This window comes from Lynx canadensis, chromosome A2 (genome assembly GCF_007474595.2).
Source record: "Lynx canadensis isolate LIC74 chromosome A2, mLynCan4.pri.v2, whole genome shotgun sequence".
NCBI lineage: Eukaryota > Metazoa > Chordata > Mammalia > Carnivora > Felidae > Lynx > Lynx canadensis.
The window spans coordinates 15366958-15382033 of record NC_044304.2 but is presented as its reverse complement, the minus strand read 5'-3'; the positions used below and the strand labels follow the sequence as shown (position 1 = coordinate 15382033).

Below are 15076 nucleotides of genomic sequence, written 5' to 3'. Positions count from 1 at the left end.
AGGAAGGCGGAGCCGGCACGAGGAAAACTTTCCAGGGTGAGGGAGGTGTCCATTATCTTCAGACTGGGGATGGTTTTGTGGGTGTAAAAATACGTCCAAACGGATCAAACTGTACTCCTGAAATATATGGAATTTACTCTATATGTCAGGAAACTTTGTACTTCCGATAAAGCTATTAAAAAGAAAAAAAACTAAGAGTCCTGAAGCCAACCAACAGGACTATGACAAAGTTCCGGACAACCTACTCACAGGGTAGTCACCTAGTCTTAAATCATTGAAACTAAACCAAACAAAACCAACACACCAGTCGTTACCTGCAGATGTTTTGTGCAAATGTAAGTCACCCTCTAAGAGTAATTCAAGAACTTTACTGAAGACCTAACCATGTGGTAAGTATTACACAAGCACGAGTGACTAGGATGTGGGTAACAGAGTAAAAATAATAAATAGGAAAAAAATTAATAAAAAAACAGACCTCAAAAGCAAGACTTCTTTATAAAAGCTTTCAAAGAGGGGCGCCTGGGTGGCTCAGTTGGTTAAGCATCCGACTTCGGCTCAGGTTATGATCTCACGGTTCGCGAGTTCGAAATCCGCATTGGGCTCTGTGCTGACAGCTCAGAGCCTGGAGCCTGTTTCAGATTCTGTGTCTCCTCCCTCTCTCTGTCCCTCCCCTGCTCGCTCTCTCTCTCTCTCTCTCTCAAAAATAAATAAACATTAGAAAAAGAAGAAAAAAAGCTTTCAAAGAAAGTTCTGTCTGCAAAGCAGATGCCTTTCTGCGGAGCCTCACTCTTAAGAGTCCCCAATCTCCACCCACTAAACCTTGTGACTCCCCGTGCAGCACGGGTGTTCTACCGCATTCTTTGAGGCTTAAACAGGCTTAGGACCTGAGAGAGCCCCGTGAAATACTTTCATACAATTGCTGGCGCTATCCTGAGACCTCCTGTCCCACCTCCAGTATCTGAGGAACAACAAAGAATCTCTCCTCTGTGGTCTTAACTTTTAAAACAATGATTCCAGCACCGATAAGGAGCAGTCTGTTGCCAATGCTGCCTCCCCATCAAGTGAACTACGTGTGACTTGTTCTCGTCCCAGTAGTGGCAAAGCAACCCCCCAGAAGCACGGTCAGTCAACACACACATGGAGGCCTCATCGGGATGGGAAATCAAAAACCAGCACTCACATAACTGACCATAAGCCTCTGATCGAAACACTACCTTCAACACTTTAGAAGAGCACTGTGTTAGGAGCATCGCACTGAAAAGGCCTCAAGATCTGCAGTCAAAAATACAGCGGTTCTGCCCCTGACCCTGCCCGCTACCAGCGACGTAATGCTGGCCAAGTTCCGAGTGTCCACCTCCTGCCAGCCCTTGTTCTGGGTACCAGTCCAGAGTCCCTGACTCACAGAGCCTACATTCTAATGGGAGACAATCAGTGCGCAAGGAAGTAATTCGGTGATTTGGAGGGAACTGCTATAAAAAATAAATTAATAAATCTAGGGTGACTTGGCCAAGGTGGGGATGCGGGGCAGATGATCAATCCTCCTGAGGATTAAATGAAACGTGAAAACGCTCCTGGCGGCTGTGAACAAAGACAAGGGATCTCTGTCAACAGGACATCTCCGTCCGGGCCGGGCTGCTTTCAGGCCACAGGCTTGAGCAAGGGGCACCTGACAGGGCAAAAGGGCCCACAGAGACCAGCAGCGGAAGGCGGACGGGTGGTGCAAACAGGTTTATGAAGCCACCCACCTGGAAAGAGCCGTAGGCCCTCAGTAACCGACGGGCTACTTACAACCAGGCACAGTGCCTAAGGTCACGGAAAAACGGAAAATTCCACACATCCCCGTACGCCCCCAAGTCGCCCTGTAACTATGGCCCCTCACCACCGTCTCCTGGCAGACGGCCTCTCCTCTGCTGTCCTGCCCACGTGGGTCTCAGTAACTCCCATCGTCACTGTTCCGCCTGGGGTGAATGCCGCCAGCCCCCTGCCCCCACCCATCGCCACCCCGCGACATCAACCCTTCATCCAGCCTGGGGACGCAAACGCTGACCCTCACTACCTCACAGAACAGCCAGAATTAAGCGGGCATTTGCGAAGTACTTTTGCAAAGAATAAAAGGGCTGACTCACAGAGACGACAACTTTTTACTATTAACAAGACAACTTTTTACTATTAACAAAAACATCGTTTAAGAGGGAAGGGAGAAAAGTTGCAAACTTTCTTGACAGGATGGTGACACAGGCCCAGAAAAGGTATTCAATTCACACTTTAAAGACATAATACAACGGAAGGTACTGATATCTTTGCCACATGTACCCCATCTGAACAATTTAGCCTTGATAGGTAGATGCTGGAATCAAAGTACATTCTACTAAATATATACCCCCAAATATGAAGACCACATAAACAGACCTCTGATTTATCAAACATTCCAGAATACAGAATGAGAATAAAAATTATGAATGTCTTTCTTATTTGTAGATATGAGTCTATAACAAGAAAAAAGCTCTTAGTACAAAAGACAATGTTGGCTTTAAGATAGCATGAAGTGCTGGTTACACCTTGCTACTTGACAATTCTTATAAGAATATGAAAAATATCATATATAACATTTCCAGTCTAGACAGACACATCTGAAATGAGATCAACAAATTAAAATTTTAACTGAAGTACAGTGAAATGAATTTCCAAGAGTGAAAACCCTCCATTAAAAAAAAGCCCAGATAGGGGCGCCCGAGTGGCTCAGTCGGTTAAGCGTCCGACTTCAGCTCAGGTCACGATCTCGCGGTCCGTGAGTTCGAGCCCCGCGTCGGGCTCTGTGCTGACTGCTCAGAGCCTGGAGCCTGTTTCACATTCTGTGTCTCCCTCTCTCTCTGACCCTCCCCCATTCATGTTCTGTCTCTCTCTGTCTCAAAAATAAATAAACGTTAAAAAAAAAAAATTAAAAAAAAAAAAAAAAGCCCAGATATTCTTTGAGAACACGGAGTCCAAGGGTTACCAACAGGTGGGTGCAGGCCGTGGGGCAGACACTAGCCATTCAAATGCAGGTCTGGAAGACAGACAGTGCTTGGAAATGGCCTGACTCACCAATCAGCAGAGTCCAATCACCTATGGGCCGAGAGCCAACAAAGCAGGCGGACTCCAGCAGCAGAATGCTGAAAAGCCTCAAGCGCAGGAAGGAAAAGGTAGTGAGGACTAGGGTGGGGTGAGGTGGTTCCTGGGGGGTGTAAGAAGCACTCAGACCCCCACCCAAACCTACAGCAGGCGCCTGCCCTCCCCGACCCTGGGACTGAATGCTTAGAACAGTTAACGGAAGGTGCTCTCCGGCCTCCACACATCAGGCACAGCTGAGGACCAGGGTGAGACAGCCAGATGAAACGAGGAGACGTGGACAGGGCCCACCCACAGACTGGGAACATCATCCAACCCTCTTCCTCTGTCAGACTCCCAGAGAGCCGGTGGACCAGTTCGCATCACCCCTCTCCCTGAGCCCCCACAGGAGCTTTGCCACCACCTCTAAATCAACTTGTCCCGAAAGCACAGACCAGCAGCTGCGACCTGTGGCTTCATCAAAGAGCTGAGTTCCTGTGCGATCACTCTACAGCGAAGGCCACCAGTTGAAATGTCCTGACCCACAAGCAGACCCTCCGATCAATTTCCTTCTTCAACATGAAATGACAACCAAGGGTCGTCAGATACTAGGAAAAGCTTCCATCACATAAGACAGAGCCCAAAACAAACAGAAAAGTAACACTGGATAAACAAACTATGCCGGGAACAGACTGTAACTTCAAAACACGTTTCTAGGCGAGAGCCTCAGAGAGGGACCAAAAAAAAGCACGTTCAGAAAGGGAGAACAGGGGCACCTGGGTGGCTCAGTCAGTTAAGCGTCCGACTCCTGATCTGGGCTCAGTTCATGAACGCACGGTTCATGAGTTGGAGCCCTGCGTCGGGTTCTGCACCGACAGTTTGGAGCTCTCTCTCCCTCTCTCTGCCCCTCCCCTGTTCATGCTCTTTCTCTCAAAATAAATAAATAAACATTAAAAAAAAAAAAAAAAGAAAAGAAAGAAAAGCCCAGATAAATTGTTATTCAAAAATAAAAAAAAAAAAGCAAGAACATATTCTTGGACCGAGAGCAGAAAGAATAATTTGAGTATTCAGCAGAAAGGCTGGAAGATAAAACTGAAGAACTCTCCATGAGAACAGAATAAAAAGATAAGAGCTATAAAACAGGAAAGCACAGGAAGGAAGAAGGGGGTGAGGGAGGAAGGGGGAGGAAGGAGGGGGGGAGGGAAGGGGAAAGAGAGAGGAGCCTGATCCAGGATATCCAACGTACATTCACGGCAGGAATTCCAAAAGAGGACACAAGAAAAAGAAGCAAGAAAATATTTCAAAGAAAAAAAAAAAATAAATAAACCCCAAACGGAAACACACACACACACACACACACACACACACACACACACACACACACACACAAAGGCACGGTAAGCATCAAACTTCTAAACACCATAGAGACAATCCAAACGTTACCAGAAAAAAAAAATTAAGAGAAAGAGAAGCATGGAAATATTCAACAGCCACAATACCGGATTATCCAGCAACAGCACACTCACTGGACTATCAACAGCAGGTCTTTAAAATTCTACAGGATATGGGCTCTGTGCTGACGGCTCAGAGCCTGGAGCCTGCTTCAGATTCTGCCCTCTCTCTCTGCCCCTCCCCTGCTCACACTTTGTCTCTCTCTCATAAATAAACATTAAAAAAAAAATTAAAAAAAAAGGGGGCGCCTGGGTGGCTCAGTCGGTTAAACGTCCGACTTCGGCTCAGGTCATGATCTCACGGTTCGTGGGTTCGAGCCCCGCGTCGGGCTCTGTGCTGACAGCTCGGAGCCTGGAGCCTGCTTTGGATTCCGTGTCTTCCTCTCTCTGCCCCTCCCCTGCTCACAACTTTGTCTCTCTCTCATAAATAAATAAACATTAAAAAAACAAAATAAAATTCTACAGGATAATAATTTCTGACTGAGAATTCTATACTCACCCACACTGTCGAACAAGCATGAGGACAGAATGAAAACATTTTGATGTGCAACATCTCAAAAGATTCCTTTCATTCACTCTTAGAAAGAAGGGAAAGTTTGTTTCACCAAAATGGAATGAGTTAGACTGAGAATCCGAAACAGGAAAGAAGCAAAAGAAGTTCTCTGAACAAAGGTATTGTCCAGAACAACAGCTATGCAACAGGCCTAAAGAAAAACTAGTCCACAGATTACAGCAGAGGGTACTGGGCTCCCAGAGGTAAATCTCAGAGAAGAAACCGAGTTCATAGTTACCCAGCGTGTTTGAGAGGAATCTTATTGCTGTCACAGGGAGTGAAGATTAATTAGCAACAGGCACATTAAAAAAAAAAAAAAAAAAAAAAAAAAAGTCATGTGGGACGCCTGGGTGGCTCCGTCGGTTAAGTGTCTGACTCCTGATTGGCTCAGGTCATGATCTTGGGGTTTGGAGATCGAGCCCCACACCAGGCTCCCCACTGGACACGGAACCTACCTGAGGTTCTCTCTTGCCCTCTGCCTCTCCCCATCCCCAAAATAAAATCTTGAAAAAAAAAATGTGGAGTAAAATACCAAAAGAGAGAGATTAAAACGTTGAAAGTCGAGGTCTCTGGGACAGTGGGAATTAGAAGTGCAGAAGGGTGCTCTCTTTTTTATTATAAGCTCTGTGTACTGTTTACTTTTGAGCCATAGACAGGTATTACATTAAAATAAAAATTTAAGTTTAAAAATGTGTTAAAATAGCAAAAACAAAAATAAGAGTTATGTGGATCAAGACAGAGAGTTCTGGCCCAATGGTGCTCGGACCGTTGCTGGATCTTGCCTCTCGGAGGATGCTGCTAGAATCCAAGCCGCCGGTGCTGCCACCAGCCTGCTCGGACAATGTTCTTGAGAACGGCTTACGAACTGCAGCGATGAAGGTATGAACAGTGACCGCCAGCTGGTGGGCATTTCCAAGAGTAAGGATGCGTGGGGACTCAGAACCCCACCGAGGATCCCAGCAGGTGTCGTCTTAACTCAGAGAGGTCTACACGTTCCTCTGCTGTCTTCCTCTTCTTTGCCTCTTCCCGCCCTTCTCTCACTGGTCTTGACACTGACCTGAAGTATCTGAGCTTTACCCAGTAAATTGTATTTGGTAAGTTTTATGCTCCAGGGGTTTCATTTCAAAAGCTAGTGAAATTAACTGCGGCTCTCCAGCACTAACCACCAGAAACACTGGAGTAAAGCATCCGGTGGGCAATTTTTGCTGACGTGCGCGGTTTCATTATCATTTTTCCTTTTAGAGTTCCACCAAACAGACCACCAAGTCTCTGCAGACAAGGACTCTGCTTGTCCATTCCCCGTGGTATTTCGCACAAGAAGACAGCAGAAGCTCCCTCGGTATTCTTAGAGAATGTAACATAATTAGTCAGCAAATACCTACATTAGGTTGGGGTTTTTTCTATGGTGCTTAACTCATGTTTTCTTTGCCTCGGGGTGGGGGGGGGGAAGTAAAAAGGATTTAAAAAACTGTTTTCCTTTCTCCTAGCTAAGGAAAGATCTTGACAGGTCAAATGTTAACTGGATTGGAGGGCACAGTATCACTAACGGGAGGACAAAGAGGGAGCAAAAGCGGTGGCTCTCGGATCAGAAAGTCCACAAAGCATCGCCGCTGACCATCTCGCCCGGAGCTTTTCCAAATTAACCAGTCGACAGGCTACACTGAGTTCTCAACCTAATAAATATATGGACGCCGAGACAGAAGACTCCATGATAACCGAAAATCTGGGAGACGGTCCTCTCTCTACAGCCAAAAGAATGGCCCTCAATTGCTGTGAAGTCTCTCATTTCATTAAACTCTCTCACGTTACTTTTTCTACGAACTAGATTTTGCAAGTCAAGGCAAGAAGACTCCATCCAAGAAGGTTATCTGGTCATTAACTATGCTGATGGTAGGAGATGTCTGAAGTTCACAGTAATATCATACACTCAAAATTGCTCTGGTCCGATATACGCTGTCTGGTGAGGTGGTCCGGATCCCACAGGCATGAACCAAAAACTCTAACTGAACAAGGCAACTACCTCGGTTCTTTCCACCCTGAGTTCTGCTCTCTAGTAAGATGATACGTATTCTGGAAGATCCATCGAAAAAGCAGAATACTTTATAAATAATAATTACTTCCTCTTTTGACTACTTTCATTTGGCTGACCGTTTTGCTTTCATAGATTGCTGCCCACATATGAGATAAAAAGGAAAATTCAGAGGACTACAAGCTGAACTCAACGAAGGCAATTCTATTATACTTAATAGAAATGCATTTAATCTTATAGCCAACTGGGATTCACGAGCTCTTAAGAGTGCTTTTTAAAAACTACCCTTGTCAAATTTTAAAAGCAACAGATTTAATTATAATATAAACACAAAATTTTTTTTTCAGAGTTGGCAATATGATTTTCTCGTGTCTGAAAACATCCCCCTTTCCCCCCGTAACAGTGACATTTCCAGGCAACGACTAACCTTTTCAAAATCCTGTCACAACCAGAGGGTAAAATTAACCCACTTCCAAAATATTACCATTTGCTGACCTCACACCCATTACAATAGCTAGTACGAGAAACAAAACAAGCGTTGGTGAGGATGTAGAGAAACTGGAACAGTGTGCGCTGCTGGTGGGAACATGAAGCGGTGTGGCCACTGTGGGAAAACAGCACGGCGATCTCAGAAAGATTAAAAAGAGAAGTATCTTATGACCCGGCAATTCCACTGCTGGGTATGCAGTCAAAGAGACTGAAAGCAAGGTGTGGCAGAGATATTTATACACCCATGCTCCCAGTAGTAGTATTCGTAACAGCCAAAAAGGTGGAAGCAACCCCAGCGTCCATCCACGGATGAGTGGGAAGCAAAACGTAGTAGATACATAAAATGGAGTATTGTTGAGCCTCAGAAAGGAAATTCTGACACACACTATAACATGGAGGAACGCTGAGTACGTTACGCCAAGTGGAAATAAGCCAGTCTCAAAGGGACAAACACTGGACGGTTCCACCGTACTTACAGGGGCCAAACTCACACACATACAAAGTAGAACAGTGGCTGCCACAGCCCAGGGGAGGAGGAATGGAGAGCTGTTTAATGAGTGCAGAGTTTTAGCTCTGCAAGATGAAGAGTTCTGGAGATGGGTGGCTGGAATGGTTGAACGATGTGAATGCCACTGACCCGTGTATACCTACAAATGGTTAAGACGATAAATCCTACGTATGTTTTAGCACAATTTAAAATAACGTTACTATTTCCGCAGAAGCATGTCAACTGTCATGTCACAAAACTGTAGCAAAAAAACATATTCTCAAAAATCTTATATAAAGAAATCAAAATCCTCATAATCAAAATTACCCCATCTCTCGTTCCAAACATACAGGAGTAACATTTTACTAGATCTGGCTGGCGAGAAGTAAGAACTCAGACAGTAAAGAGGGTCGGTCCTCTGAGCCCACTACGCATACACCCAGAAGGTGTTCCCACCACCCCTCATCCATCTGCCCTTTGGCCCCGGGGTTTCCTCCTCACTGAGCCACTGCTCAGGACCTCTCTTAGAACCCAGGTTCATCCCAGACAACCCAGGAGCCCAACACGATCCCAAAGAGTTGATATTTCCAGGAAGCTAATTCATTTTAGTTCCATCTTCTTCCTCAGAACCTTGAGGTCCCTCCTATTTTCTGCACATCCTAAAACCCATTATCTCCCCAAACTGGACTCCTTCACAGGCCCAGGTCTAACTGCCGCCTAATCTGAAGCTCTAATCTACTGCAAAGCTCTGATCTACAGCAAAATCTTCCAGGGCCCCAAGCCTCCCAAAGAATGCTGTTCTACTCACCAACCGGTATGCTTTAGTTCTCACTCTGCTTCACACGGCCCCAAAATACCCTGTAGTGTGCGTAAGAACCACTGGGACAGCTAGTTAAACACGCAGATTCCCAGACCCCACATTCAGAGAGTTTTCACTCAGTAGGCTCGATGTGAGGCTCTGAAATACGCAGTTAAAACAAGCAGCAAGTGATCTGACGCAGCCTAGCACTAACTTAGACACTCTAGCCTGAACCCCAACCCAACTAATACCTTGGAAAGAAGCTCCGCTTACCCGTGCCCAAATTTATAACCTTCCCTTCCCTCCATCCCTCCTTACAAAAAGATGTGTGAATATGCTGATGGTTCCTTGTATTGCACAGACCGCCTGTGTCTTCGTCGCCGTGCAGCTTAGTTCATATCTGTTCACGGTTGCATCACATCTGCCCCACTGACCTCACAACCGTGGCCAACTTTTCAGAAGAAAGGGGACCTGCTAACCAAGGCAACAGTGTTTCTCCAGAGGCAAGCTGCAGCCGAATTCACTTTCTAAAGGATTTCCTGTCTTACACCTGTTTCAGTTGACCTCTTAAAGGGCGGGGGGCAGGGAGTGCCTTAAATGTTTCCAAGAGTGGATTTCTGTTGTAATCATGTCGTAATTTCACATTTTTCATTGCTTGACGTTACTCATGTTCACACCAGTAACTTGAAAAGAAAAAGGAGTCACAAGGTAGATTATTTAGAATGGCCTGGATGTTTAAAAAGAATTTTAGGGGTGCCTGGGTGGCTCAGTCGGTTAAGGGTCCTAATCTGGCTCAGGTTTCAAGGGTACCCGAATTTGGCTCAGGTCATGATCTCACAGTTCAACAAGAATTCAAGCCCCACATCCAGCTCTCTGCTGTCAGCACGGAGCCTGCTTCAGATCCTCTGCCCCCTGCTCCCTCTGCTCCTCCCTGGCTTGCTCTCTCTGTCTCTCTCTCTCTCTGTCTCTCTCTCTGTCTCTCTCTCAAAAATAACATTAAAAGGGGCACCTGGGTGATCAGCCGGTTGGGTGTCCAACTTCGGCTCAGGTCATGATCTCACAGTTTGTGGGTTTGAGCCCCGCGTTGGGCTCTATGCTGACAGTTCAGAACTTGGAGCCTGCTTTGGATTCTGTACCTCCCTCTCTCTCTTTGTCCCTTCCCCGCTTGCACTCTCTCTCTCTCTCTCTCTCTCTCAAAAATAAACATTAAAAAAATTTGTTTTAATTAATAACATTTAAAAAAAGAATTTTAAATTCTGAATATATCAACATTCTGTTTTCTATATTAAAAATCCAAATGGACACGTCAGCTGTTTTCAAACCTAAGTGACTCGCTTCTGTACCAGGCACATCCAAGGACTAAAGTGAAAGCAATCTGATAAGAAAAAAAAGGTAATTTGAATAATGCAGTGTAATGGAAAGATCTCTGGACTCTGAGCCTGCTGTGTTCCAAGGCCAGTTCTGCCGTGGCATGGCTCGCCAAGGGCAATGATCTCCATCTCCAACGATGACAGAAGATATACATCAACCTATGACTTCAGAGGCACTGGAAAGACCATCATATACATGGAATGACCTCAGCTGCTGCTACTTCAACAGAACACATCCCAAATTACCCCAGGCTGGGTTTTTTTTGAATGCTGGTGACGTCTCCCTCTTACATCGTACATCTACTCTTACATCTACACTCTACACTGCCAAGTTCATGTACTCAGGTGATCCAAGGAGGGTCTCTCTGCACAAGGCTTTATGCTTGGTACCGAGGACTAGCCAAGAATCAACATTAAGGCATTTCTAATATGTTCTACCTATTTGCAACAAAGAATATGCACTATAGTGATTTCATCATTTCCAGGTGGCAGTGAGAGGTTCAAACAGCGTGACAGACTTATTCTACTTTCAGCCCTCCCGTCCGTGAGATAATAATATACCGCTTGTCAATCCTAACAGGTAGAAGGTGCAAACCAGATGCACATTTGGCATCCGGTCTCTATGACAGCAGACTGTCATGGGAGCTCCGTGAAGGGGAAGACGCGGGGAAAGCCTTCTTAGAGAAAGTGAGTCTCTGTTAATTACATTTACACTCTTTCAGTCTTTATGATAATCCTGTGAGGTAGTTCTGTGCTCATTTTACAGATGAAAAACTGATCCAGAGATTAAGTAACGTGGCCATAACATAGAGCATGTGAACAAGGTCAGCATTTGATTCTCAGTCTCTTCTGACTAACACAGTCTGTCATCTCTCAGCCCTACCATGGGCCCATGGATGTGATCAGCATAGAAAGAGGGGAGAGAGGAAGAAGGCATTTGGGTAGAAGGATCAAAATAAATAAGCCCAACCCTGAGGCTAAACGAGGGTGGCCAAGTGTGGTGGAAGGGGGAAAAATGCATTGGGCAATTAGGGGACATAAGGTTAAGGGACAGCTTGGGAAGAGACCAGACCCAGATGACTAGGAAATGTGGGCTCAGCCCTATAGGCAAGATGGAACTGGAGACTGTAAGCAGGGGAGCAGAGGATAAAATCAGGGCAAGGTGAACGTCATAGCAGGACAGAGACAGACTGCAAACGGGTGAGATACTTGCAGAACAAATTATTATTTAAAATCCCCAGCACTTCAATACTGTAACAGACTGAGCAGTAACAGCAGTTTTGTAATAAATAATCAAACCACCTCTTGTACGGATCTTTCTTGAAACATCTATAGGTATGTTTTTAAAAATGGCTATTATGTCTGGGATGCCTGGGTGGCTGAGTCGGTTAAGCCTGCGACTTCGGCTCAGGTCATGATCTCACTGTTCATGGGTTCAAGCCCTGCGTCCAGCTCTGTGCTGACAGCTTGGAGCCTGGAGCCTGCCTCGGATTCTGTGCCTCCCTCTTTCTGTCCCCTCCCCTGCTTGTGTTCTCTCTCTCTCTCAAAAATAAACATTAGGGGCGCCTGGGTGGCTCTGTCGGTTAAGTGTCCGACTTCAGCTCAGGTCATGATCTCACGGTCCGTGAGTTCGAGCCCCGCGTGGGGCTCTGTGCTGACAGCTCAGAGCCTGGAGCCTGCTTCGGATTCTGTGTCTCCCTCTCTCTCTGACCCTCCCCCGTTCACGCTCCGTCTCTCTCTGTCTCGAAAATAAATAAATGTTAAAAAAAATTTTTTTTAAATAAACATTAAAAAAATTAAAATAATTTTTAAATAAAAATGGCTATTATGTTCTACTAATTCTTACATGGGTCAGAAACTACTGCCACTCCCAAATGCATCTAAAAAAACCATCCCTTAGGTCAGAGGCCACATTTAAAAACCCTGAACAGCATGCCTTGGAGCAGAAAGGGCCAAAAAGAAGGATTAAGAGCAAAGACTCCAACTCACGAACTTCTTGGTAAGAAATGCAAAAATCACACACACAAAAAATGGTGGCCTCACATTGACACAAGCGCTCAAAACTTTTGTTGGGGGGGAGGGAGGTATAACGTTGAGGTCCAACAGATCAAGGAGTGACTTTCACATAACCCCAGATTTACTTTTTCACTCAAATTCATAGTTTCCACTTCTATAAAAATCAATACAAAAGCACCATCCCCACCACTTAAGGGCCAAATTTCCTTTCTCTTTTATGGATATAGAGCCTTTTTTTTTTTTTTTTTGAAGATCGTACTGGTGACTTTAGTGCCTCCTTGACAACACATAAGCAATCATCAGAGTTCTCCAGTTCTCCGTCCCATTCAATCTTTGCCACAAACTCAACTGCACTCCCTGACCTAACCCTGAGCTGCAACAAGCCAAGGCTCCCTATTGCTTGAACACATTTGAGACCTGCTGTAGGATCATATTAAACCTTTAGTGACTTTCAGATAGTCAACAATAGCCTAGTTAGCCAGCCGAGAACACGTGACACCCGCCCAGCCAGTACCGGAGTCAAAGACATTTCAGACATTTCGCTGGATTCATTCACCAGCAAGGTGATCACCTTGCAAAGGGGCAACTGGGAGAGAATAAGGAAACCTGGCAAGGAGAATGTGGAGGGAAGTGTGCAGCTGAGGTTTTCAAAGAGAATTACAGTACCCAAAAGGGGCAAAGGGAGCGGGCTGAGGAGAAAGGAATCACCTTTTCTGCAAAATACCTCATGTCGAGTAGATGATCTCACTCCCACTTTTGTATCCCTAACTTTAAATTGAACCTTCCAGAAAGTTATGTGAGTTTGAGGTTCCAGGGAGCAGAGGAAGTGCCCAAACCACATTTGGATGTCCTCCTATCCCTACAAAGGAAATGTGATATCTCTGCCTAAGTCCCAAGGTATTTTAACTCATTTAGGGATAGGTAAGCTTCCTCAAAATGGCATTAGCTTCTGAGGCCAAGGACATTCTCACACTAGGGTAAGTGGACTTTCAGTCTAGAGGGAAAGCATGAAGCACAAAGTAGAAGAAAGTTATTCAGACGCAAGAGAACCAAAGAGCTCACGGTAATGCTAAGGGAAATGTGTTTTTATTTATCCAGGACAAGCCAAAAGAACCTACAAACACTTAATTTACAACCTTAACAACCAGAGCCTATTTCTCAAAGCCTCAAGAACTTGGCTTTACGGAAAAGTCCACCTGCACTGCCAAAATTCTCGAGAACAGCCTTTGGCTGTCAACACGAACTTAACCTGCTTCGTGCTTGAGTTGCATAATAGCTGAAACCAGGTAAACCCTTTAGGATCTCAAGAGTATTTGACGGTTCTTTTTTTCCTGCATCCTGAAGGCTGGTCGGGCGGGCTTTGATGCCCAGTTAAAGGTTTGTCCATTTGCGTGTGGACTCTAACGTGCTGTCATGGGTCCATTAAACAAGGAAAAAAAAAAACAACAACAACACAAAAAACTTCTCTCTTCCTCTACTAAGCGATAAAGATAAATTTAGCCGCCACCTCTCCCACAAACAAAGTGGGTGGGGTGCAGCACGCCCCGAGCTTGTCGCATCACAACGCCGACCCGGGCTCGCTGGAAGCCGGTCTGCAGCTTCGCCCTCCCGCCGTGGGCGCTGAGGCCGAGCGGGGCGAAGAAAGGCCGGCGAGACTGTCATCCTCGGGCTCCCGGGCCTGTGGCGACTCCAGCGGGGCCTTCGGGCGGCCGCAAGCTACAAGCTCCAGGACGGGCCGCGCCGGGCAGGGAAGGCGAGGGGTGCCAGGGGCTCCCACACCCGGCCCGCAGCCCCGGGACTCCGGAGCCCTGCCCGAGGCGGCGGCCCGCACCTGCCGCCCCGCCCGCCACCCCTCAGGCCCCTTCGGTCCGCGGGACTCACAGCTTCAGCCGCTCGTAGGTCGTCGCCGCCATCGCGCACCACTAGCTCCTTCTTCCTCTTTCCGCCCGCTCCGCCCCGCGCCGCCGCCTCTTCCACCGCGCTACCGTTCACCCAGTTCCGCGGCCGCAGCGCCCGGCTCGCCCCACCCCTTTCCCCGCCCCATTCGACCCGAGCGGACGGGAGGCGGCCGCGGACAAACTTGTGCGCACGCCCGCGCCCGCTAGAGAAGCTGTACGGCGCGCGGATTGGAGGGCGCCGGAGAGCGCCGTGACGTTGCGGCTGTGGATTGGCGGAGGGCGCTTGCTGGGGAAAGGAGGCGCGGTGAGAGCCGTGGGCGGGCGCCGCGTCCCCGGGGGCGGAAATGCTGCGCCAGTGCTGGGGAACCTGTGGAAGCTGCGCAGGGGGTGATCTACATCACAGGGAGGGTTGGGCTGCTGCAGGGCCAGTGGCGCAATGGATAACGCGTCTGACTACGGATCAGAAGATTCTAGGTTCGACTCCTGGCTGGCTCGAGGTGCACTTTTTGCCCCTTTTGGGCTTGATCAAGTTACAGGGTGTCCCTACAAAGGTCCCTGGCTAGAGTGTGAGGGTAAATATCTTGACTTTTACCGCCACTTTGCCCGAAACGTCATCTTTTCAGCTGTGTTGGGAACCAGGAGTCGAGGTGGTTTGTAAAGTGCACGGCTTCCCATTGGTGATGCAGGAGCCCCTGGAAAAGGGGTACATAAAGGAAGATACACCTGGAAAGGTGGCAGCTTGGAGTGGGGGGACGCGCTGTGGCCGGAGGTTAGCCACCTGATGACACCAAAGCGCATTCGAGGCACGGTTCTGGCCTCTCTCCCCGGGGCGGAGAGCCCCGAAGTGACGTGGGAAACGGGCCCGCTTGGCCTCCGGCGCTCTCACGCCGCGGGGAC

General features: G+C 47.2%; 1 protein-coding gene and 1 non-coding gene across 4 annotated transcripts in view; one reads left to right on the top strand and one right to left on the bottom strand.

The window, feature by feature from the left end:
* The window catches only part of SACM1L (SAC1 like phosphatidylinositide phosphatase), a 59878-nt gene extending 45608 nt beyond the window's left edge, over positions 1-14270 (bottom strand). For all 3 annotated transcript variants that reach the window (XM_030305725.1, XM_030305734.1, XM_030305741.1), the window contains exon 1: positions 14163-14270. In XM_030305725.1, coding sequence (XP_030161585.1) covers positions 14163-14194 — 32 coding nt within the window. In that variant the 5' untranslated portion in view covers positions 14195-14270. The remainder of the gene's footprint in view (positions 1-14162) is intronic.
* A 331-nt stretch (positions 14271-14601) lies between these two features.
* TRNAR-ACG lies at positions 14602-14674 on the top strand. Its single transcript has one exon. It is a non-coding gene; the product is annotated as a tRNA-Arg (tRNA).
* The last annotated feature ends 402 nt before the right edge of the window (positions 14675-15076 follow it).